Source organism: Xiphias gladius, chromosome 6 (assembly GCF_016859285.1).
Source record: "Xiphias gladius isolate SHS-SW01 ecotype Sanya breed wild chromosome 6, ASM1685928v1, whole genome shotgun sequence".
Classification (NCBI taxonomy): domain Eukaryota; kingdom Metazoa; phylum Chordata; class Actinopteri; order Istiophoriformes; family Xiphiidae; genus Xiphias; species Xiphias gladius.
Window position 1 is genome coordinate 23,064,928 of NC_053405.1, and position 26,106 is coordinate 23,091,033.

The 26,106-nt window shown below is 38.4% G+C and overlaps 1 protein-coding gene across 1 annotated transcript in view; it reads left to right on the top strand.

The window, feature by feature from the left end:
• Positions 1–2,311: 2,311 nt before the first annotated feature.
• Positions 2,312–26,106, top strand: part of clocka (clock circadian regulator a) — a 29,280-nt gene continuing 5,485 nt past the window's right edge. The window contains exons 1-18 of the mRNA XM_040128821.1: positions 2,312–2,497; positions 11,818–11,902; positions 19,981–20,205; positions 20,294–20,385; positions 20,797–20,856; positions 21,085–21,233; positions 21,328–21,419; positions 21,532–21,621; positions 21,837–21,957; positions 22,117–22,230; positions 22,318–22,436; positions 22,857–22,939; positions 24,462–24,568; positions 24,683–24,830; positions 24,971–25,046; positions 25,175–25,316; positions 25,439–25,539; positions 25,705–25,833. Of these exons, the coding sequence (XP_039984755.1) occupies positions 20,366–20,385; positions 20,797–20,856; positions 21,085–21,233; positions 21,328–21,419; positions 21,532–21,621; positions 21,837–21,957; positions 22,117–22,230; positions 22,318–22,436; positions 22,857–22,939; positions 24,462–24,568; positions 24,683–24,830; positions 24,971–25,046; positions 25,175–25,316; positions 25,439–25,539; positions 25,705–25,833 (1,551 nt within the window). The 5' untranslated portion in view covers positions 2,312–2,497; positions 11,818–11,902; positions 19,981–20,205; positions 20,294–20,365. The remainder of the gene's footprint in view (positions 2,498–11,817; positions 11,903–19,980; positions 20,206–20,293; positions 20,386–20,796; positions 20,857–21,084; positions 21,234–21,327; positions 21,420–21,531; positions 21,622–21,836; positions 21,958–22,116; positions 22,231–22,317; positions 22,437–22,856; positions 22,940–24,461; positions 24,569–24,682; positions 24,831–24,970; positions 25,047–25,174; positions 25,317–25,438; positions 25,540–25,704; positions 25,834–26,106) is intronic.

Here is a 26,106-nt window from a genome sequence, read left to right on the forward strand (position 1 = left end):
AGGGTCCTCAGAATGGTACGGGAGTATGAAAGGACAGCCATGAAAATTGCAGACTACATAAACGCCCTACGATTCACACTGATATGCCGACAACAAAGACTCACACCAAACAGCCTGTGTCTAGGTTCAACAGTGAAAGGCCACTGAGCTTACATATTTTGGATAGGGAGGACACGTGGTTTGAAAGAGTGAAGGAAGCTATCTACGTTAAAGTAGAGAAACCATCCCTCAACAGAGGAGCGTGTCTATGACACCACTTATCTCTCACCTGTCCTTTCATCCCTTCCCAGGAGATATAGCAACCATTCACACTTGGCCTCGGGCGACTCCAACTACTCTAATGACTGTCGTTACAAGAGCAGTGAGCACTAACAAACCAAGTGACATCAATGGCCTTGATAACAACCCCTCAGAAGTTAAATACCTGGGACTCCCCATTAGTCAGTCTGAACTGAAGAAACTGCTTGGATTAGAGGTGAAACATCTCTAAGTATTTACATTTATTAGAGGTGAAACATCTCTAAGTATTTACAACCAAGTCAAGTTGCCATTGATTCAAATCTTTTTGGATAACCATGACCTGGATGACTAAGAAGCTTAACAGACATTTTACTGGCATGATAATCAGGTGAATCCTAATGACGAGGTAGTGAGATTTCTGCACTGATGGATAATTCTGACCTCTACCCAACATTACAACCCTAATCCAACTCTGACATATGCACTTTAATTGCAAAGATGACAGATACAGTATAAACAAAGCTCCAAACAGGTACAGAAAGTTTAAAGAGAGATAAATTATTAGTATTGTTTCTCCATTTTTCTCAGTATCAGTATCTATCGCAGGAGTTCTTTAATGGTTCAGCTGCACCACAGCAAACCACCCACCACAATGAATGTGAACAATTTACAGAGCAGTACATTCTTGGATGTGTCCCAATATCCTCACCAAGATGGAGTGCTAGCATTTCACCAATTTGTGATTTCCTCACCATTTGTTTTTTTTCACAGTAAAGTTTTAATTAGTTTGAGAGCCTTTGGAACACAGAATGAGCTACTGTGTAAAATACCACTGGAGTCGTTGGCCAACTCAATAGAACTCTAACACCACTGCAACACTTCATGTAGGACTTCAATCACTGATGTAAGGCTGACTTCCAAATAGTTTCCCGTGACCATTCAATATGACTCATATTACCTGAGAACAAGAGTAAGATTGTTGACAGCTTGACTGAAGAATGTTGTGTCACAACTGGAGTAATAGAAAACTATTGTTTGATTTTTTTTTTTTTTTATTCACCCATTTGGCATTCTTCCAGGGAGATGGACGGGTGAGTGTAAATACATACAATAACAATTTGCATAAGATGTACGCAAATCATTCAACATTGTCAGTAAACACAGAGGTGGTATGCTAAACCTGGGTTTACAGTCTAGAATTCCTCAGAACACAAACCTCTGTCCTTGCCTCTTCAGAATAAAATGTATGGGCTGATTGAGGAATATGTACAATATAACAAATACAAAAGTTAATAAATATGCATGGACTATTACCTTTTTCCACACACAAACAGTCATGTCCACAGTCATCTCCCCTTGCCAAAATGTCGAAACAGCGCCACCAGCCTCTTGACTCCATCAATGTGGCTAAAAATAGTATTGCAGCTTTTCGCTACTTCGGCTGTTGCCATGGTGACGAGTACCACGCCGGAGATGGGGGAAACAATAAAACATTCTGATACTCATTTAATCCAAAGGAACTCGTCTAAAGGGCGGAGGTGAGAACTACATTGTAAAACTTCAGAGTCTATTTGTGTTGCCACTTTAAACAATGATGAAATAATAGAACTAAAACAAGGCAAAAATGTTCTGCAAAATAATGCTATTAAATATCTTCCGAATGGGATTTAGGAAGGAAATGCAATATTTTGTTTTTTACCATGTTTTTTCTTGTAGAATGTCTGGAATTCATTATATAGACATAAAAAAAAAAACTAAAAATATTAAAGAAAAAATCTCAATCAGACGGAATATATGTTTGGTTTTTTTTAATGTTAAAAACTGTACGAACAAACAAAAAGAGCACTTTTGAAAGCAGTATTTACGGTAATAGGGCCAGTCAGCCATCCAGATCATAGTAGGTTATGTTATTTATACAATTGCCAAAGGAGGGGGGGGTGTTACAGTGGAGTACTTTTCAATTCCTCCTTTCCACAAGTGGTTCAGTCTGATTAGACAGATTTTACACTGTAAAACATAAAAAAAACACCCTGTAACAGTATAACGTCGGTGCCTAAGTGTGATTGTCCAGGTAATCTGCCTAAATCTAAACGTTGATTACCTCCCTCTATCAGGCATGTGTGTTATCAGTAGTCCAGCAGTAGGCCCTTTTGGCTCCAGTTCCAACTTCAGACAGCCTGCCTCAGCCCTGCGCAGTCAACCGTCAGCAGCGCCACTGGGTGCAGGGATATCCCGATGAAAGGGGAGACTGTTCGGGGTAAGTGTGACAACTCTACCGGTGAGATCAGCTCCGTATTCCTATCGCTCGTATCTGCAGCCTCTCTGTGTGCTATTGACAGGCGTAAAGCTGCAAACGGAACAGTTTTGCTTTTGCTTGTTTGGTGACAGAGATTGGCCAAAGGCCCGGTGACCCACATTCTTATCTAATGCTGCATGTTAGCTAGCTAGCTCCGGCTAAAAGTGGGTTGACATACATACAGTACATTGTTGCAGGCGAGTTGAATGCTCGCTACATTACACTGTAAAGTCGCTAGTCAGCAGGAAAATAACGGCTATCCAGTTTTTCACGGATAGAGTTATCTTGGCAGTGTGTGTCTTATGTCACAGTAAGTGTGGATAACTATAAAGCTGTTGTCTTGTTTCTGAAACTGACGTTAGCAAGTAGGCTAGGTGGCGTTAGCCTTCTAGCAATCATTGCCCGGTTTTGCCGGCCGGCATCACCAGCAGCAGGGAGACAGGCAGATAGATGTGCTGTATCTGAGCTTGTCACTTCAAGGCTGACTGTCGTTCAGGTGATTTTATATACCTGACAACCGCACACGTCTCACCGGCTCAGTTTTTTCCACGTCCACTGCTTATTTTTAAGGGTATGTCTGTTTTCCCTGGCGTTAATTACAAGATCTGTGGCAACTGCGTTTCACTCCAAATTCCCAGCCTTGTTTTCGCCTTAGTATCTGTTCTGCTGCTCCTCGTTCAACACACGTGAGAGTCATCACATAGTCACTTCATATACTGTTCGACGTGTCCAGAAATGTCTCAGCAACGCTGTACCTCTTGTCCTAGGGATGAATGATTTGGACCAGATTCATATGGGCTACCTGTTAAGATGATCTTATTTGTGAACTAGCCACATACATGTGGACTAAATGCGTAAGAGTAATGGCTGCTTAAATAAAGTTTAAATTTGATTCGTAAAAATATCATCAGAACAGAACATAAATGGCTATTTTGAATCTCTGAATCGGGTTCATGATATTTCAAAGTTTGGATGGCAACTCGGATTTTATGTTTTCAAGCTAAACTCCAGACGCGAACTTCATAGTTTCTATTAGTAAATTAAAGCAAGTACTAGTGAAGAGTATCTCTCCCTCTGACACTAGTTGAATACACATTTGTATCGAGCTCAGTAATAAAATGCCTTTAAAGTCCTTTGATTCTGTACAAGTTGATTCAGACTAAATGCAAACTCACATTTTTGCATCAATATGATATCAGTCATTATTTTTTCTCCAAATACAATCTTTTATTAATTTTGTGGCAATATTTGAGGTCTCAATGGACATGAAGATGTTATGAATGAAACAAGGCATGGTAGCATATTCTGGTCGTTTTCATTGGACCGAAATTGTATGAGGGGTGGTTAGTAGGAACCAAAAAATCTACATTGAAATTGCTTTTATATATGGTTATGAAGGGCTCAAAGTGCCAGTGTCCTTCTTTCTTTCATACAATAATATACACAGATTTGAAAGATATTTTACCTATGGAAAAAAAAACATCCATCTGTTCAGGATGACATTTTTTTGCCTCAGCATCTCCATGATTTTTGAATTCCTGTGTCATAGGAATTGTAAGAATTAAAGGATAAACATGTTTTAAGCATGTGTTTATTGGAATAGAGGGTATTTGAAATGGGAATTGTGTCTCCAGTAAGGTCCTGGATATTGAAAATAAGTGAAATATTTTGATAAAACCTCCCATATAAGGAGGAATAAGTGGTATCCCAAATGGCTCACTCAGGCTCAGATAAGACTATCTAAATATGTTTCCACAAAAAAAGGTTGAATATCTTCATACATGTAATTTTACAGCGTGCATAGTGGAAAGCTATCCCATTCAGCTAAAACATTAAAACTGGTAACTGGTTTTAATGTTGTGGCTCATTGATGTATATTGAAATTCTACCGATACGCATGCTGAAACATGTCCATGCAGTGAAATCATCAGTTTATGCCCTTACCATTAAGAAAACACCAAGCATCTACCCAGTTCAGTCCTGTTGTTAGTTTTAATCACAGTGTAATTTCTAGTACATAATTTGCTACATTGCACATCATTTTCAATAAAGTTATTTGAATTTTTTATCGAGTATCTTGTTCTCTTTTGGAGGTGGAATATAAATTTAACCACTCCATTGAATATTTTATCTCTCAGAGTTAATGCCTTTTTCTATAATGAGGCCCTGATGGTAAAGAATATAGCTTCTATTAATGACCTACAGTAAAACGAGCCCAAAGAAAACATGAATTTCTTTACGCCAATCAATATTTCAAAGGCTGGACACACACAAGTAGAGATAATAAGGGGAAATCCTGGTTCTTTATTATGGACATTTTTTTTTTTTTCCTAGAGGTAAAACAATGCCTTATCTTTATATTTATCTATGAAGGGAACATGGAAGGACATTGGCACCTTGTACACTAAATGAACATACATTAAGCTATTTCCACATACATATTCATGTTCCTTCTAGCTACCCCACATACTAACCCCTCTCATTCTTGTGAACACAATATCCCAGGAAATGTCCTGAGGGGAAAATCTTCAAATTTGGCACAAACATCCACTTGGACTCAAGGATGAACTTATTAGAATTTGGTGGTCAGAGGTTTAAGGTCACAGTGACTGTGACCTCACAAAACACATTTTTGGCCATAACTCAAGAATTCATATGCATATTATAACAAAATAAACTACATATATTAAATGAGCCCGTACAGACATGCATGTAAAATGCAACTTGACCATTTGGCGGATGCATATGACCGTGAGGCAGTAATTTATCATTCTTCATATCTCCATGTCCATTAGTGGTTGAGACCTCACATATTGGCATAAAATTAATAAAAGATTGTATTTGAAGAAAAAATAATGATTGATATCATATGGGTGCAGAAATGGGTTTATAATACCCTCAACATCACTCTTGTTTAGGAATTCTGCACTTTTTTTTCCAAATCTAGGGCCTTATAGAAAATTAATAGGTATCTCTAACTTTCAGTGGTTCAGTCATACTGAGAACATGTTTTTCTTCCATCCTATACAGTTTGGTGAGGCTAGGAACAATACTTTTCAAGATATTACTGCCATAACAAGGCTTTCCAGATAAGGTATTTTTGAGAGTGTACAAATTAAAAAATAGGGCCAAGGGCCAAACAAATATAAAAAAATTTGGAACTGAATAAAAATATTTTACAGGCCTTAGTTTTGGGACCCAAACATTATACAGACAAACTCTGAACAAAATCTGAGACGGCACTGAAACAACTTTCCTTGACTGTTTCTGATTTGACATTGAATGACCTGAATGCAATAATTTGAAGAAGTTCAGTTATGCCAATGGTTCAATGTAATGATTATTTTAGCCTGATGTTTGTTGCAAGATGGAATCTTTCACACAAAGGTACAGGTCAATTAGTATAGTATATTGAAATGGTTTTCTGCATATTGGATTGTATTAACACCTGTTTTTGAATGTCATTTGATAATATTAGAGCAATACATCAGTATTTATCATTTATCATCTTGTATTGTATTAGTTGTTACTTGGTTGTATTAGCTTTTGATTTGATTAAGAGTTAAACCAAAATGATTTCCTAAATACTTGAGGATGCAAGCCGATAAATAATTCTCACTATCATCCAGTTTAATTGTTAAAAATAATTAGACAACTCCCAATGGGATTTTTTTTTCTAGGCTAAACAGCTCTGTAAAAAAATCATGTCTGATATTTTTTTGAATATTGCCAAGCTCTAAGTGATTGTAAAAATAAAAAAAAAATCACATCCAAGAGTGATGCTTCTAAAGAGGTGATTGTTAATAATACCTTTCAGGTGTACAAAAGAGATTTAGTAAGGTGAGGAGAGGAAACAGGGATTTTCCTTCTGCAAATCTTGTTATGATTATTGCTACCTGTATGTTTCACTTTTGCTTGGAATCTTTTAAAAGTTTATCAAGTTTGACAAGTTTCCATAAATATATTATGAAACCCTAACTGTGAATACATTTACAGTTTTAAAATGTATAGGTGTTATGTGGGTCATGTAATTGTTCTAAAAACTAGTGGGCAAAATTGGCAGTAGAGCACTGACAAGTTTGTTTTCTTTAAACAGAGGAGGGGGTGGGCCTGACGACATTGTCAGGAATGAGGAAGGGAGAGAACACTTCCAGATTGCATTACTACATGCTTCGCCTAATAATGTAATTACTATACGCCTGTCATGTCAGCTTTTCCAATACAGAAGAACCTGTGTTGATTCAGATGTGACAATCTTTGTCTTTGGACTAATGCAGGCAGCTTGAATCATTCAGTGGACTGATAAGAAATGTTGGTACTGGTACTTTACATCCCTAGCTGATACTGATAGGAAGCAGGGTGAAACATACCAATTAGATACCTGTTAATGACAATTGAATTGCAGCAGTCTGTTATGTAGATTCCATGTTTTGCTTCTGCAGCTTTGGTGGAGTTAAAAGTTGACTCAGTGTAATGTGTAAATCTCAAGGCCTCTAGCCTAGTGCAGTGGCTTCAGATATAAACTCTACATTCACAGTGTCTCAAGGATGACTTCTATAGCGTCATATCCTCAGGGTCATCTTCCTCCTGACATTAGTGAGAAATTTCACATGCTACAGCAACCAAAGTGGTACACAATTTATATACCAGATTTATATGCAGAAAACCTTCACTCTTTACAAGCCTTTAGTTGTGTTTTCTAACATAGACAAAAATAATTTGAGTCTTTGCCAGAGGTGACCCAGACTTTGACGTCATCTGAAGTCCTTTGCAGTTGAATCCCTCTTACTTATCACTTTATAGGGGAAAAGATGTAGTAGAGGGTTTTAACTTGTGCAGCATATGAGACTTAACTTTTGATTGGATTTGACCCAAGAGGCTGACATTTTTTACTTTTGGCTCCATGTAAGTGAATCATGTAACAGAGGAATTTTAATTTATTGTCCTAGTACTTCAGTATTTGATATTGCTTTGTGTATATTAGATAAACTAAATGTAGCTTTTTCGTCTTCTTGATGTTACTTTCTGCAGATTTAGGAGACGGCATGTGACCCAGCCTTTTTTTTTGTGTGTGTGTGTGTGTGTGTGTTGGTGAATGAACCTACGTGCACGCAACCTGTTGCAGTTGCTCCTGTTCATTTTCTTATTTTTCCAACTTTTCATCTTTCTTCTTTTTGCCATACTTAAAATTTTTTGTAGTAACTTATTTGAGGTACACTCTTTCTAAATATGCTAGTAGAGAGAGATCTGGTCTGTTTTTTCACTGTGAAATTTCTTCATCAGCTTCTTTTTTGAATGCTATCATTCAGTAACACTACCGTTGTGCAGCAACTCCAAGGTCAAAGTGTTTACGCCAGGGACCAGCTGATTGTGCTGAAGCTGGCCGGCATGGCAACCAGAACAATGGACATCCCCAGAGAAATTACAGGGGGACACACAGAGGATGTAGAGGAGGAAAGAAGTGATGAGGGAAGAGAGCTGAGTCCAGCCATCAGAGACTGATGGAGAGGAGTGTCTTCCTTCTGTCATCATGGGTAACGTAAGATCACTAATAAGATAGACGAACTAGCAGCCCTTCTGAGGAATTGGAGGGACTTTCCTTGAGTGAGATGTTATGTGTTTCACAGACACATGGTTACAGGATGATAGTCTGGATCACATTGCTACCATCAACAGTTTTCAGACGGTTTGGGTGGAAAGGAAAAGGAATGTTTCTGCAGCCAAGACATTGAACTGTTAGCCATGGGGCTACATTGTTACTACCTATCCAGAGAGTTCTCAAACGCTTTTCTTGGTTGTTGTTTACATCACCAGCTCAGCTAAACCAGCAACCTTGTGTGATGCCATCCACTTTATTACTGCGGGAACCCAGTGCTTTCTTTATGATCGCCGAGGACTTCAGTTGGACAGGACTCTCCCCACTCAGTTGTGGCCTGCGCTAACAGAGGAGACAGGTCCCTGGACCTGCTTTATGCTAATGTTAAAGAGGCCTGGAGATTCTACCTCGCATCTTTCTTTTTGTACATTTACATTTGTATATTTTACTATTCAGTTGCCGCGTATTTATTATTATTATTATTTATTACTACTTATAGTAGTTAGTTACTTATTACTTCCTGTTGCAATTGTAACAAAGCAGTTTCCCTTTGGGGATCATTAAAGTTTTTTCTGATTCTTATTCTGATTAATATGCTGACATCCCGTTAAATCTGGCTTTATTAGAAAGCTATTTTATACTTCCCTGCTTGCCTTTAAACACTGTTGTAGTATAAAATGATTTGATGAAGTTAAAAATAATTTATAATTGCCCAAAAGGCCAATGTAACACTCCTCCAGACCATTTAATACCAGGAACTACACTGGCGGTGTTCATATGTGTGTTATGAAGGACTAAGTGTTCAATGCAACACTATGGATGTTTTTTATGTTTTTAAGGTGTTTTTGGAAAACATAATAGTTCTGTACACCTATATCTGTGTCAAGATATAGCGCCAGCATCTATCTATCTATCTATCTATCTATCTATCTATCTATCTATTTATCTATCTATCTAATCAAGTACATAAGTATCTGGACAGTGACACAATTTTCATAATTTTGTCCCCTGTTCACCAACAAAGTGGATTTGAAACAAAGACATCAAGATGTGCTTGAAGTGTAGACGCAAGCTTTAATTCAAGGGGTTTAAAAAAAATACTGCATCAACCACTTAGGAATCACAGCCATTTTTATACATAATTCATCATTTTCAGAGGTTCAAAAGTAATTGGACAATTGACTGACAATCAGTGTCATGGCCAGGTGTGGCCTGTTCCCTCGTTATTTAAAGAGAATTAAGCAGATAAAAGGTCTGGACTTGATTCTAAGTGTTGAATTTGCATTTGGTAGCTGGTCATGAGAACTCTCAATATGCGATCCAAAGACGTGTTGATGTAAATGACCAATCAGACAGATGGCAGAAACTTTAGGAGTGGCTGAATCAACAATCTGGTAAGTTCTTAAAAAGAAGGAGTGCACTGGCAAGTTTAACCCCACCAAAAGACCTGGAAGACCAGGGGAAGAAGACTAAAGAGGATGATCACAGAATTCTTTCCTTGGTAAAGAAAAACGCCTTCACAACATCTAATCAGGTCAAGAACTGCAAGGAGGCAGGCGTATCATTGTCAAAGTCTACAATCAAGAGATGCCTTCATGAATGTAAATACAGAGGGTTTACCACAAGGTGCAAACCACTGCTAACACTCAAGAACAGAAAGGCCAGATTAGACTTTGCCAGAAACCCTCTAAAAAAGCCTGCCCAGTTCTGAAACAAGGTTCTTCGGACAGATGAAACCAAGATCAACTTGTACCAGAATGATGGGAAGAGAAGAGTATGGAGAAGGAAAGGAGCGACTCATGATCCAAAGCAACCACTTCATCTGTCAAACATGGTGGAGGGAGTGTTATAGCATGGGCATGTATGGCTGCCAATGGAACTGGGTCACTGGTGTTTATTGATAATCTGACAACTGATAAAAGTAGCAGGATGAATTCTGAAGTGTATAGGGCTCAACTATCTAGTCAGATTCGGCCAAATACTGCAAGATGACAGAACGGTGCTTTACAGTACAGATGGATAATGACGCAAAACATACTGTGAAAGCAACCCAAGAGCCCTTCGAGGCAAAGAAATGGAATATTCTTCAATGGCCAAGTCAGTCACCTGGCCTCAACCCAAATGATCATGCTTTTCACTTACTGAAGGCAAAACTGAGGGCAGAAAGACCCACAAACAAGCAGGAAACTGCTGCAGTAAAGGCCCGGCCAAGCATCTCAAGGGAGGAAACTCAGCATGTGGTGACGTCCATGGTTACCAGACTTCAGGCAGTCATTGACCGCAAGGGTTTTCATCCAAGTATTAAAAATAATGCTTATATTTATAATTATATTGGTTTGTCCAGTTACTTTTGAGTTCTAAAAATGAGAGACAATGTATAAAAATGTCTGTTATTCCTAAACGGTTAATGCAATATTTCTGTGAAACCCACCTTTAACTATATACTTGAGAAAACAAGCTTAGTGTTTTTCAGACAGCAGTTGTTTTTTGTACAAATGTAAAAAAAAGCTGACCTACATTGATATCAGGGGCAATCAAAGACTGTCTTAGAATGATGCTATCTGATTTTACCATGATCAAGCAAAAGTGGGTCAAGTCCATTGGGTTTTCCCAAAAAGAGTTGGGGGTAGACATGCATCAGTGTTATCTAAATTCTTGTCAACAGCTTGTTAGCGCTTAAATTAGTCATTAGCAAATGATTTTGACTGTTTTGGTTGCTGAAACCGATTGTTGTAATGAAAGATGTGATGTGTTGTGAGAGATGTTTGTTGCGCAAAAGAACAAAATGAATTTACTGCAGTGAAAGACCAGAAACTAGTAAAAGTTGCCTGACAAAAGAGCAAATGCTACACAAATATTGCTGAACAGTTGAGCAATAGCTATCAAGTGGTAATACTGACGCTGATTTAAGTAATGACAAAACTAACAAAAGTTTGGGTTGTGGATTATTGTTAGGTTAAATGAGGGATTTGAAGATTTAACCTTGAGTTCAGAGAAAATTTGATTGTCTTTTTAATCAATTTTCTTACTTTTACAATCAAAAATAATTCATTGAGAGTGTGAATGACTAATAAATACTGCGATTCGTATTAAGCCATTACACTTAATTTAGTGCTGGTTTTGAGAAATCAATGTGAGAATTTGTCTACACTGATATTCGAGGTCCTAATAAAATAAAAAGACTATTTATATTGTAAAGATATGGCAGGAATCCCTCACATAAATTATATTGTAGTATGAGGCCAATGTATTATCACGAGTAGCATATTAACACCATTTTATGACAGGTTGTAAGTTCTAGCATGATAAAGTCCTTGATCATGACAAGGGCTATAAAATACTCAAGTTCCGTTGCTAACACACACTCACATACACACTCTCACACCTTTAGCACCACATTTTATAATAATGAAACAAAGTAACACTCAAGTTTACGTGAACATACTTCTAAAAGCAGATGCTTTTGTTTACATTGCCTGGAAGTAGACCCCCCCCCCCAGCTGATGGCCAGGGGCTTGGGTTGTGATTGAACTACCAAGAGATATGTGTGAGCTGCTCTCTTATTTCTGCAGTGCTGCGAGAGGCTCATGATGACCCAGATGTATTAGTTCTGATTTAGTAATGTGAGTTTCTTTGCTCCAAGCTGCTACTTTGTAAATATAGCTCTTCTCTTTCTGTTCAACAGGTGAAGAATTCAGACGAGTTGACTGTAGAGCCATCCGTCATGAGGTGAAGCGGTTACCTAAACAACCATCACTCAAAGACAAAAGGTAAAACATCTTGGAAATACCTGAATATAACAATTCAGTTATAAATAACTGAATTTTGCTCTCGGTTGTGGCAGTGGATTGTTTTACGATTCGTCACATTGGGAAATGGATAGTCTGGGCTAATGAAGCTCTGTGAAGCCTAATTCTTTGGGAACTATTACAGAGTTATTATTCATCCATGTCTCAGTAATGGTCTATTTTTGATTAGCAGTCTGCTGTTGTTTCTTCTGAATATAATGAATATATGAACTGAAATGGTGTTGTCTGAGTCACCGCAACATTTCATATAAGTGTCTCATGATAAGATGCTACTATAAAAATCGTTCAGTATTCTTTGGTACATCAGTCGATTATATTGATTACCCTGCATTGCTGATATTGCTGTGTCTGTGTCAGCTGTGTTGCTTTCTGTATACTTCTGTGCATTTATCTAAGTGCCAAGGTTTACTACAAAAAAAAGCTAAGTCTGGATCACTAAATACACTGTATAATGCCTAAATATATCTCTTTCCATCCAAGAGCAAAACCTTAACCAAACAATGTCTTCATAATCTTGACCTTAGTGTTAAACCTGTTAACAGTTTGATATTACCCAAACTATGCTTAAACTAAGAATTAAACTCAATCTTGATATACCAAAAGAGTCAGAGAGAGAGACTTTATATCCTGAGAGAAATTTAGGCCTCCAGTAGCTTTTTCAGTACAGACAATACAACCTAGTGCAAACCAAGCAGATGAAGTATTAACAACTAACAATCAAAAGGTAATATAACTAATAACAACCAGACAAAAAGACTAAATAATAAATATAACCTTGGACACTGAGGAACTACGTTGGACTTTTTCCCTCTTTTCTTACATTTTTTAGACTGAATGATTAATTGATTGATTGAAAAAATAATCAGCTAATTAATTGATATGGAAAATAAGCCCTGAAATATACTATATCGGCAACAGTCAACGTTTTACTCCCAATTTTTTTTTGGCTTAAGGAGAATTCAAAGTTTAAAACTACGACTGCCTGAGACCTCTGGCACACAAGACTAACCCATGCAGTAGACGTATATAATGATATAATGACTAAGCTCTTTCGTTATCATGTCTTTGTGCCAGAAGGACAGCATTTCTCTAATTTTAGCATCCAAACAATCTACAGCCATTCTTACAAAATTACTTTGTGGGTTCATAAAAAAAATTCAGTTTGCATGACAAAACTAGAAGCACGGGTTGTTACGTTATTTTAACTTGGTTTTTTCACTCATATCCATAAACTCACCAATGCTCTTTCAGAGTCATTTTTTTTCAACTTTCTAGTTGTGATCTCTGAAGTCCAAAAACGTATACACCGTTCAGTCCTCTCTTTCCGGCTGTTATAACAGACTGGGGAAGTGCTGTCTTTATCTGAAAGTATGATTTTGGCCTGGACAAAGTAGGTTGGGTGTGCCCTGACACATTATTCTGTAGAGTATAATATAATGTTATGCAAAGTCTTCTGGGTAAGGACAAGGCCATATATTCACATAGAGCAAAGTCTAGTAAAGGTATCAGTTATTTGTGTTACTAATGGTTCAACTTTTTTAGAGCACTACTGCATATTGTATATTGTGAGAAAAAAATGTTTATTCCTAATCGAGTGGTTGGTTAGTGAGCATAATTAACATTTATAGCATTTTTAAACCACATTAACTGTTAGTGTATATATATATATATATATATATATATATATATAATGTTATATAATGTTATATATCGGTAACATGGTTTAACATAGACTGTGGTCATAATGAGCTATAGGTCTAAAGTCATTCTTGATTGCGTCCATTGTGCTGCCCGTTGTCCTGAACTTCAGTGACCCACTTGGCATCAGCATGAGGTCCCTGGCTGAGTTCCTGCTCCGCTGGGACAGGAGGCCAGCAGCAGTCCAGGGGCCCCTGCCAGCCACTCCTGCTTGCCTCTCAAACATTCCTGTCTGTGGGCTGTGGAGTGAAAATGCAAAACAAAGGCTCCTTTTTTGCTGCTGGTTCTGTGGATGTGATTGCATCAAGCTGAAACACAGCTGGCTGCCCAGCGCTGAGGGTTTGGTTGGTTCAACTGTGTAGCAGTTTGGTGGGAAGTGTTGACAGGCTTGTGAAGTGGATTTTTTTTGTTTATGGGCCTAAAGAACATGACATTATTAATACCATCCTCAGTTGAGTCTTCTACTCCAGTCATCAGGAAACAGCAATGCCTGGAAACTAAGGGGAAAACATATTTTATTGCTGTGTGGATGCCTTCAAGATGTACAGGCATTGATGCTGTCGCAGACAGGATGTATGACTGAGTAATTTATTGGTTGACGGGTTTTTGTTCATTTGGCACTGAGTCTCTTGCCTGCTGTCAAAAACTGCTTAACATTATCCTAGATATTTCCCAGCACTTAAAGCAAAATGAACACCCCTCTCTTCCTTATTTCCTACTAACCTGAGTACTAAGTTTGCTTTGTTGCAGAGTATACAGTCATGTCTTCTAGCACCAGTGAGTTTTTAAGTTTTAAATGGTTGACTGAATTTAAAGTGTTTTTTTAGAAATCATGGAAAAGTTGTGGCCTATGTTGTGACACATGGGATAGTTGAGGGTTCACAAATCCTGTGCTCTCAGGTGTCAGGGTATGACGTGGATGATGAAGAAAACACCAGGGTTGCTATGAAACGAGAGTCTACCTAATCATGTGATATAAAACCCACCAGACAGAAATGTCTGCAATTAGGGTCTAAAGTCCCAGAAAAAAGCCCCTTTGTGAAAATGTTAACAATAATATTGGGTAATTTGAGGTATTTAGCAGTTTCAATAGGATACAATGATCAGTGAGTTACTCAGTTAGTTGATGACTACTTTGATAAGCTCCATTGATGCACTCTCCTAGGAAAATTCCTGCATTTTCTCCACTAAAATCAAAGAGTCTGGACACTCCTCAGGTTTAATTTGTGATGAGCTGAGCATTCAAAGAGCATTCAAGTTGACTGAACAGCTAGTTGATTTGTGAGCTACCTGGCAGTGTCCCCTACGACTATATCTGACCTAATCACATTGCCACATAATAATAGAAGTTGATGTAGATAAGAAATGTACTTTACACTTATTAGTGAGTTGAATAAATGGGTTGAACACAGAAGACAAATGGCAAAAATCTTATTCAAAAATCACATTTATTTGTTTGTTCTCAGCATAATAGAAAAGTTTGATTTGGTAGAACTGTGGATAAAAAATTATGCATCCCGACTAGGGATGCACCGATCCAATACTGATCTCGATATCGGCCAGATACTGACTCAAAATAGCTGGATAGGTGACAATTGGACTGATATATGCGACTAATCTATTCAATTGAATTCTGTTATTCTGTGTTTATTTCCTGACCAATTTGTTGCTGAATGAAAAGGTTTACACTTGAATTGTAATTCTTTTTAAGTCTGAATATTTTTTTTTTTGTTGCTGGTGCAAGATTATTTATTATTTCAGTAATAAATAACATTCAGTAAATTTATGTATATGTATTTATTTGTTGCATTTTGTTTTCCAAAGTTAGGAAAGTGATGTTTAAGTCAAGCCTGATCACTTGATGACCTGAATTACACAATAATGACCCCAGTCGCCTTTCACACACTGAGGCATACAGCTTAGTAATTAAACACTGGTATCAGATCGGTACTCGGAATCACCCGATACCCAGCCCAGGTGTCAGTATTGGGACTGAAAAAGTTGGTGCATCCCTAATCCCGACATTTAAATTTTAAAGAGATACGGCAAAAGAGCTGTTTAGGCTCTAGTCTGCCTCTGCCTTGAGTACTGCTGCTCCAGCCTTTGCATATCAATAAGTCGTTTCAGCCCTCATTAGAGTGGTCTAATATGCAGTAATATTATCCGCTCTGATGGAGCATACAGTAAAAAACAAAAGCTGTATCCCTGGTGGTTATTGATGACTGATCTGTAGTTTACTTTTGGATATTAGCCAGTTCATTAGAGAAATCTAGCTTTGTTGTATTCTTTCTTTCATGCATTTTTTGCCTAATTTTTTTTCTGCTCTGTTTGCCATGTCCCCAAATTTAATAGTAAAATCACTCTCCCTGATGCAGAGAATCTGCTTTATAATATAATAAGGATGGGAGGGCTTGCATATATTTGCTTATATATTTGGTTCCCTCTGAATTATGTAAAATGAGGTCCGCTGCATGAAAGAGCAGCACAGTAATGTTTACATGACACGTGTTACTGCTGTTGATCTGTCAGCGTTGTACATTGTTCATGACAAAGGGAGTAACTGTTTATAGTTTAATAACTCTCGGTGTATGATGGAGGGAGTATCAGCTGTGGAGGAATTCAGCCTGGCTATTTTTACTCTGCACGGTGAGGCCGGTTGCTATGGTGTTGCCCATTGGCACCGTTGCTAAGCTGGCATCTCAGTGCGGGGTGTGGCGGGGTGCATGACGAGCGGCGCCATAGATCCACTTCAGAGTGACTCATATCCTCAGAGCTCTGCTGCCCTACATCTGAGTATGCATGCACACACCCACATACACAGACACATGCACACACTCAGTTATTCAACAATGCTGTGTGAGCAATAGAAAAATTATGATAAAAGAGAGTTTTCAATCTGCGACTTGATGTGTTCCAGGGTGAAAAATACACAGTGTTTGAGATGTGTTAATTTGAGAACATCTGCTAGTCCACATGGTTGACATTACTAAAAACTGATCATTTGCTGTTGGAAATTCAGCACCTTTACACATCTGCAACGTTTATGTTTTCCTTGACGGCCATCCCCACTGAGGCTCAGGAAACGCCAGGATGCCTCTGTATATCGTGGGATTAAATGAGGAAATGTGATATGCAGGGACTTTGAAACCCTGCTTACTCCTTTTGTGAAGGTACCTGCTGTGTAAAATGTTCGGCTTTTAAAGGGTTTGTGTTGACAGGGAGTGTAGTGTTGTTGGTTAGAACAGGAAGGTGATGCCTGTGGAGCTGTGATTAAGTTAGATTGGAGGAGGAGGAAAGTAGGTCATTGGGCCAGCAGGTCAGTGAAGCACAGATGACATCACAGTTATACAACCCCTGCTCTCCCGGTTACACAACGCACGCTCTGCGCTGCAGCTATTGCTGCAACCTTTGTTGATACACTACTGTCAGTGGTTGTCATTTTGCTTTCATTTGACTAATATCTTATTTATTTTTTTGACTTCCTGTGTTTCTTTTTGCCTTTTTTCAGCCCTAGCTGCTGTAGAGAGGAAATGCAAAAGCTATGTGCTTCTGTTTATTCAGTATGTACAGAGCCTGTGGAAATAGCTCTATACTACAACTCTCCCCTCCCTTTATAGTGCTGCTACAAGGTGTAGCTGGCCACTTGTGTTGACAAAACAGTAATCTTAGATAATACAGCCATTCTCTGTAACTTATTTGTGAGTCACATGCAGTGAGCAGTGAAATAACACTGCATAGCTGATATTCAGTTGGCCATGATAAAACTAACTCCACCTCTTACTGTCATTTTTTCCTTTGCGTGGCCTAACATGAAGTTGTAAATACTCACAGTGCTGACTTCCTTCCTTTGTTTTAATGAGCCTGGCACAAAGTTCACTTATGCCCCAACACAATTTTTTAATTTTTTTTTTTAACAGCAACAGTCAGTGATGAATGGGGTGTCCCTCTCAGATCTCCTGCATGCCGCCATTAAATATACTGTGATCCTAGGTCAATCTGACCAGTTCATCTGACTTTAAAAATGAACTCAAATGAGATCCTTAGGATTGGTTTTGATGTATATTATTACTTCATTATTTTTATGTAATACGTTTTTCTACTGCATGTTGAAAACATATTGCTTCTAAATCTGGAACAGCAGTCTTAAATGATGTCAAATGTGAAAAAAACTCAAAAATTAAATGAGGCAGACATATTAAAATTACATCCGTAAACAGAGCACCATTTTCATGATGTGTATAGTGGCTGCTTTGATATTTTGGGGGCCTCCCCTGAATGTGAATTTGGGATTATGCAGTCATATCAATAAGTGCAGGTGTATATTATGCTGTTTGCCTTTACCAAATGTTGCTCGAATTAACAGACCTCATTTAAACTGTTTGTGAGTATATATGAGCTAATGTGACTTTTTTTATAAATCTCAGGAAAAACTATGAATTAATTTTCAACCAGTCAGACCCATGTATGGTATAAATGTAAATGTCAGTGCAACACTGAAGGGATTTTCTCACCAACACAAATAGGCTATTCTTGTGAGAAAACCTCCCACACAGGTTGTGACGGTAATTGGTTCATGAAATAAAAGGGTCAAATATTTAGGCTAGAGACCCAGTGGGCCTTCTTATTTTAATTTGACAATCTATTGTAGGCCTACCTGCGCAACGGGAAGAGTAGACTCATTTGATGAGACAAACACATGGGGACTAATCTGTGGATGGTAGATTTTTTTTGTTTTTATTACTTTAAGTCATTTAAGGTGTTTTTTTTTTTTTTTTTTTTTTGTGTATCTGTCAAGTCAGCATTCAAGTTGTCAAACACAGTCAAAAATGTAATACACTTCTGGTGGGGATCATGATGCTGGTCACGTCCCCTACACATCAGAGAATGGTTGGTGGGTCCCTAAGTCTTGTGCCAAGCTATCCTTGCCATTTGCTGGCTCTTCATACCATATGATTAAACTGTTTCCTACATTTCAGGATATTTAATTGTTCTTGATTGTGTGACTGAAGCCTGGCTACCACATTTAAAAATATTCTTCCAAATTCCTGCCAAATTTGAATACCATTCCCTAATACTTTAGAGAAAACTGAAAGCCATTGCTCGCTACTGTACCTCTGTCACATGTGTCTCACAGCTCCACTGCGATCACATCACATAAAGGGTACTGACCTGCTCCACCCAAACCAGACCCCTTACCTTTTTTAGTGCAGTTATTAGCTAAAATTGGAGAATTAGAGGAAATACACATCAAATGCAGCTAGAAAAACTCACCCTTGCTGCTGCATCGGTGTCACATTGGCCTGACTGCTAAAGTAAAGGTCTGCCAAAGTGCAGCAGGAGTTAGCTGGCCTTCTGGACCTGTAGCAAAGCATGCATGTGAATAAAAAATATTCCCTGCAGTCTCGCATTTCAAACTGCGCAGTCAGCTTTACATGGGAGTCCATCTTTTGTCCTCAGTCAGCCTCATTTAGGTACATTGCGTTCTGCCTTTTCTTATGCTGAGCTGACAGGGACATAGTAAATATGTTGTACATGAATATATATACTTTTAAGTAATTAGAATTAATAAATGAGATAATACTGGGATATGCAATGTATATATGCATGTATACAACATATACAGTTAGTTACATAAGTATTCTGAGAGTGACGCAAGCATTTTTTGCAGTATTTGGCCGAATCTGAGCAGATAGTTGAGCCCTATACACTTCAGAATTCATCCTGCTACTTTTATGAGCAGTCACATCATCAATAAACACCAGTGACCCAGTTCCAGTGGCAGCCATACATGCCCATGATATAACACTGCCTCCACCATGTTTGACAGATGATGTGGTATGCATTGGATCATGAGCCGTTCCTTTCCTTCTCCATACTCTTCCCATCATTCTAGTACAAGTTGATCTTGGTTTCATCTGTCCGAAGAACTGGGCAGGCTTTTTTAGACGGTTTCTGGCAAAGTCTAATCTGGCCTTTCTGTGTTCTTGAGTGTTACCATTGGTTTGCATCTTGAGTTATACCCTCTGTATTTTCATTCATGACGGCATCGCTTGATTGTAGACTTTGACAATGATACGCCTACCTCCTTCCAGTTCTTGACCTGATTAGATGTTGTGAAGGGGTTTTTCTTCACCAAGGAAAGAATTCTGTGATCATCCACTTCAGTCTTCTTCCCCTGGTCTTCCAGGTCTTTTAACTTTGCTAAACTTGCCAGTGCACTCCGTCTTTTCAAGAACGTACCAAAATGTTGATTTAGCCACTCCTAAAGTTTCTGCCATCTGTCTGATTGGTTTGTATTGCATTTACAATACAAACAATACATGTTTTCTTATCTTTCATAGACTCAGATATTGCTGCCATGTGCCACACTCACGCCCGAAGCAGACGAAAAACTCAGCTCATTAAAGACATTTTGGCAACTTTCTACTTTCTGACCGAGGACACTTTCAGTGACTCTTGTCCAAGACTCACAGAGCTCCACCACCACAGTGTGTCCACTCAGACCCTGTCTTCATCCAGCAGCCCCTTCCTCATCCTCTCACAGGACTGGCTGTACTGTCAGTAAGGTAAGATTTGGATTTGAATTTAGGCTGTTTTGAAATACTGGTTGGTGATGAAGCTGTTACAAGTTGTCATGTGATCTTTTCTGCACAGGTTCATTCACAAATGTCTACCTCACGATTAAAAGAGCCCTCTCCAACACTGCGACCCTGAACAGGATACAAAATGACCTCAAGCATTGACCGGTGAGTCAAATGTTTTGAGTTACCTGCATTTGGCTTTTTCTTTTATTATTCATTTCTAATAAATATATAGTGTGTAAAATGTCAATAACCTTTTTCTATCTGACCAATAGAGTTGAAGCCCAATGTATTCAATTCATAATGTCTTTATACTCGATAAATGATTTAAAACAGTTGTTTATCACAACTCTCTTTTGATTGATTTTTAGATGGATCAATTGACTAATAGTTTCAGCACTTGATACAAGTCCTTTTTAAGGACACGGTGTCTAAGTTCTGTGTTCAGTTTTATTCTTTTCTGGTTTTGACTCACAATAAAAACTTAAGAATAGATGGGTCTCTTTTATCAAAGTGTTCCTAAAAGGTTATGGGGGGCGAATATGAGCTTCAAGCTTTGGTTTGTTTGCTCTGCAGGGATGACAGCAGTATTTTTGATGGGTTAATGGAAGAAGATGAAAAAGACAAAGCAAAACGGTAAGATCCCGGAGGCTGGATTTTATTTTTTGTTTGACTAGTAAAGATTCACAGAGCAAGATAGGGGTGCATCAGATTGACCCATGCCTCTATTGCCCCAGTTAAATGCAGCTGCAGTCTTTTGTAATTCTCATATTGATGCAAAATTGCTTTTGCAAAACGTAGCTTTTACCAGTGCCCAGAGTATATAATGAAGAGAAAATGTATGAACTGTGTCTAAATCCTCAGTGTGTCCCGTAATAAGTCTGAGAAGAAACGCAGAGACCAGTTCAATGTTCTCATCAAGGAGCTGGGTACCATGTTGCCGGGCAACACCCGGAAAATGGACAAGTCCACTATTTTGCAGAAGAGCATCGACTTTCTGCACAAACACAAGGGTAGGAAACTATCATGATTGCTAGAAATCGGTTTGGGGTTACACACTCGTCAGCTGAAGCTGAGTGTTAACATGTTTTATGTCTCTTTTATCAGAAATCGCTGCTCAGTCAGAGTCAACTGAGATCAGACAAGACTGGAAGCCTCCTTTTCTTAGTAATGAAGAGTTCACTCAGCTGATGTTGGAGGTGAGCTAGGAGCTCTGCTAAACTTTGAGTCCAGTAGTTTTTCCATGTCATTTGCTTTCATTTACATGCAAGAATATGAGTGAATTATATATATATATTTTGTTTCTGACAGGCGTTAGATGGATTTTTCCTTGCAATTATGACTGATGGGAATATAATCTATGTCTCTGAGAGCGTGACCTCTCTACTAGAACATTTACCTGTGAGTATGAGGTGCTCAAGTTCTGAATTAATGATAATATAGAGTCAATATTACACTCAAAATAATTCGGAGGAAAGTGAAATTTTCATCACTTTGTATATGCTTTAATTACTGATGGTCTAAAACAATGGCCACATTTCAACTGTGAGTTAAGTGTTAAAAGATTATACATGCTCTGACATTTATTAGTGTTAAAGATATTTTATGTGTTTCAGTCTGATCTTGTTGATCAGAACCTGTTGAACTTCCTGCCCATGGGGGAGCATTCAGATGTGTACAAGGCTCTGTCCTCTCATATCATGGAGGGAGAGACGTTGACACCCGAATATCTTAAAAGTAAGTGCTGCAGCTTTTTCATTGAAATCTTTTATTTGTATCTTGGCATTTTCATTTGTCTTATTATGTTGTTATATTATTGTACTGTTACCTTTTGTCAGCCAGGGGCCAGTTCTTAGACTGAGGTCTTGTGTTTTTTAACACTGATCTATTTTCCAGCAAAAAATCAGCTAGAGTTCTGTTGCCACATGCTCAGAGGGACTATCGACCCCAAAGAGCCCCCTGTGTACGAATATGTCAAGTTCATTGGAAACTTCAAGTCCCTGAATAATGGTGAGTTACACTAAAAAAGTGTCTGAGCCTCGAGGTGAGTTTTACTGGATGCAAGGTCTAACTTTTTTGTGTTTCTCTTTTCACCAGTGCCTAACTGTACCCGAAACGGTTTCGAAGGAGTGATCCAGCGGTCACTTCACTCTGCCTTTGAAGACAGAGTTTGTCTCATAGCAACTGTGAGGCTAGCCAAACCACAGTTTATCAAGGTGAGAGTCATTAGGTGTTCTTCCACTTCTCACTTTTCCTTTTTAGTTGGTTGACACACATTCAGTTTCATGCTGCAGGGTTAAAAAAAAGGTAGTTTTATTTAGGGCAGGGCTCGAGAGTAACAGTTGCCAAGTCAACCCAGGCAAACAACATTTGGACTCCTGTCAACCATTCTGTGCCTCTCCTGTTGCCACTTTTCCTTTGTTTAAAGATGAAAACAACTTTATCTTTTAGTCTCTTGACCGCTGTGTAAAATCTTTCTACCAGCTGAGTTTAAGAGCTACTGTTAATTTTACTTTTTTATATATATATATATATATATATATATATATATATATATACACATATATTTCTCTATACTTCAAACACTTTTCCACTTATATATATTCTTCTAACACTTCCAACCCTATCCCCCATAGGAGATGTGCACTGTAGAAGAGCCTAATGAGGAATTCACCTCCAGGCATAGTTTAGAGTGGAAATTTCTCTTCTTGGACCACAGGTACATTTTTTTTCTCTATTTCAATGGCTCTTAAAAAATGTGTTAATTTCTTTGTGCTTTTCATCATGTAAATATGTATTTTGTTTTGCTGTTTGTGTGATATGTTTTCGTATATTTATCACATTATTACAGACGTTTTAACGCCTAACCTGTTTGGTTTGGTTTAAATTCAGTAAAACCACCTGAATAGGAGGGTCTTGTTCTCCTCCCTTTTAAACCCCGGTGTGGTACGCTAGTGGTGTGAAAACAAAAATTACCAACTATATGAATGTGTGAGAGTAGATAGGTGATTTTAGCATTAATTCAGTAGTTAAACTACTATTAAATCCATCTGCTTATTGTGAACTGTCACATTAGCCATCTCCCAGTCTTTATAAGCAATGTACTGTATATCTTGCATTTTGTAACCATGGTAACATGTATGTGCATCAGCACATGACTGTGGGGTTCTTGTATTAAACCATTGGTGTGTTGAGCCTTTGTCATACTCTGTGTATTGTAGTAGTTCTCCAATGAAAAGTCAGTGAAACCTAGCGACCACGTAGTAACTATGCCTGTAATGTAACAGTACAAAATGCTTCTTTTTTTGTTCCATTTCTGTCTGTTGGTCAGTATTTGTTATGTACGGGTTCCAGTTGCAGTTTCGACTAGTAACGCTCACAATCAGTTACTTCTTCATGAGTGTTTCGTGACTCCAGCGACCAGAAAAAAAAAAACTTGTAAAGAACAGTAAAGTGGAGGATGACTTGCTGTCAGTCACCAGAATTAGATTTTCCCAAGCCCATGTATGACTGATGATGTAGAATGACATGGGCAAAACAGTCCAATCAATGAGTAACCTGAAAGTCTGTATGTCATGTTTACTCCTCTTGGTTCATCTGTAATAAACCATAGTGAACAGAACCTGAACGGAACTAAAAGGCAACTGTGTTTCTTTTTTTTTTCCATGCTGTGGAGCAAATGAACCACACTACGAGAGTGGAAGCAACCTAGCTCTGTGGTACTCACAACATATTTTTTACCTGAAACCTGCAGCTAACAAAGCCACACTGCAGGACTTTCGGCCGCAAATTTTTCTCAACGCTTAACCTGTGACACAGAGGGTCACAGCTTCAAAGTCTCTATGAGTGTGACTGTTTCGCTTGATTGGTTAAACATAGGTTTAAGACATAGTCACCTGGACTAGTTAAAGATAAATCTGCGAACCAGACAACAGGTTAGATCAAGTCCTCATGGTCTAATAGTTGGGGTCAGTGGAATTAAATCACATGCTATTGAATGATACCAGATCACATGATGTTACAACAGTGTTTTTCATTCAGCTCTGCTGTAGTCAGTGGAACTCTCAAAGGGAGAGAGTGGGGAAAACACTCCTGCGCTTGTTTTTTCTACAGTGGAAACTTTATGATAATTATTCCCTAAATGATAATGTGTGAGTATGACTAACTTACACTACAGTATATGTACTTTAACTGGAGAGAAAAGTTTCCAGATCTCAGTAATATTTGCTGTGTTTGTCCAGAGCTCCACCTATCATAGGCTACCTCCCGTTTGAGGTCCTGGGTACATCAGGATATGACTACTATCATGTAGATGACCTGGAGACACTGGCCAAATGCCATGAACACTGTGAGTACACTTCGCTTAGCCATTAGTAAAGTGAACCAGTCTACAGCTGTCAGCTTTTTTGTGAGATTTCAAACAGTAAAAGTCAGTCAGCTCCTTCTCATGGCTTCTTTGTAGTAATGCAATATGGCAAAGGAAAGTCCTGCTACTACAGATTCCTCACAAAAGGGCAGCAGTGGATCTGGCTTCAGACCCACTACTACATCACCTACCACCAGTGGAACTCCAGACCAGAGTTTATTGTCTGCACACACACTGTTGTAAGGTATGTGGAAGATCTACCCTCTGATATTTATGTTCATAGATACAAAAGTAAAGAAAATGCATCTATTTCACATCTTTCACATTAATCAGAATATTATAAACATGCATATGTGTATTTTTTTCACGGTCTTTGCTCTATAGTTATGCTGAGGTAAGAGCAGAACAGCGTAAAGAACTTGGAATTGAAGAATCGCCACCTGAGATCACAGCAGACAAGGTGAGACTTTTGTCTGACACGTTTTGTTTTTTGTGTTTTTTGTTAGTGGTTCTTTTTTAAAGTAACACAGAACCAGTTTTCTCACACTGATTTTGACTATAGTGACTGTGTACCTCATATCCCCGCAGTCCCAGGATTCGGGTTCTGAGTCCCAGCTCAACACTTCCAGTCTGAAGGAGGTTTTAGAGCGCTTCGACCACAGCCGGACGCCCTCGGTCTCGTCTCGCAGCTCCCGCAAATCATCACACACCGCTGTGTCTGACCCAGCCTGTAAGCACCAATAACAAACAGCTGTTCATTCAAACACCCAACACCTCATGACTGACACTATCTTATATTAAGTGGTCTTTTTTTAAAAAAATATGAGCATCATGTTTATGTTTCACCCTCAGCATCACAGATGAAACTTCAGGGAGATCGGAGTACACCGGGTCGCCAGTCTGTCTCTGCTGTAGAGATGACATCACAACGAAGATCATCTATCAGCAGTCAAGTCAGTGAAGGGCCAAGAACAGTCTGGTGTAAAATTTCTGAATAATTGTGTCCTGGGTCATGAATGATTTAATTGGGGATAAAGAGAGTTGAATCACCCTGAACTCTCTATTCCCTCTCTGCTCTTTATCCTGATTTTTGTTTGGTGTATTGTTTCCATCAGCAGTCGATGAGCTCCCAAAATACAGGACAGAACATGACTCCATCCATGGTTTCTCAACAACAGCAGCAGCCACAGCAACAGCAGCAGCAACAGCAGCCTCAACAGCAACAACAAGTTCAGAACAGCGGACAAGTAAGATATTTATCTCACTTGTTTTAAAGCCTAATTTGTATCTTATATTAAGTGCCAGATCGCAATCTTTTCGTGCACCCCAAATCTTCCGGATTCTGTCAGTGGAGCCTCATTATTTTATATATTCTAAAAGATCATTTTAATATAGTTTTCCATGTTATAATTCATTTAAAAAAAAAAAAAAAAACATTAAAAAATTTGAACTTGAACTCCTTTGATAAATACAGATACGCACTGAAAGATATGAAGAATTCATTTACTAGTTCTGCTTAT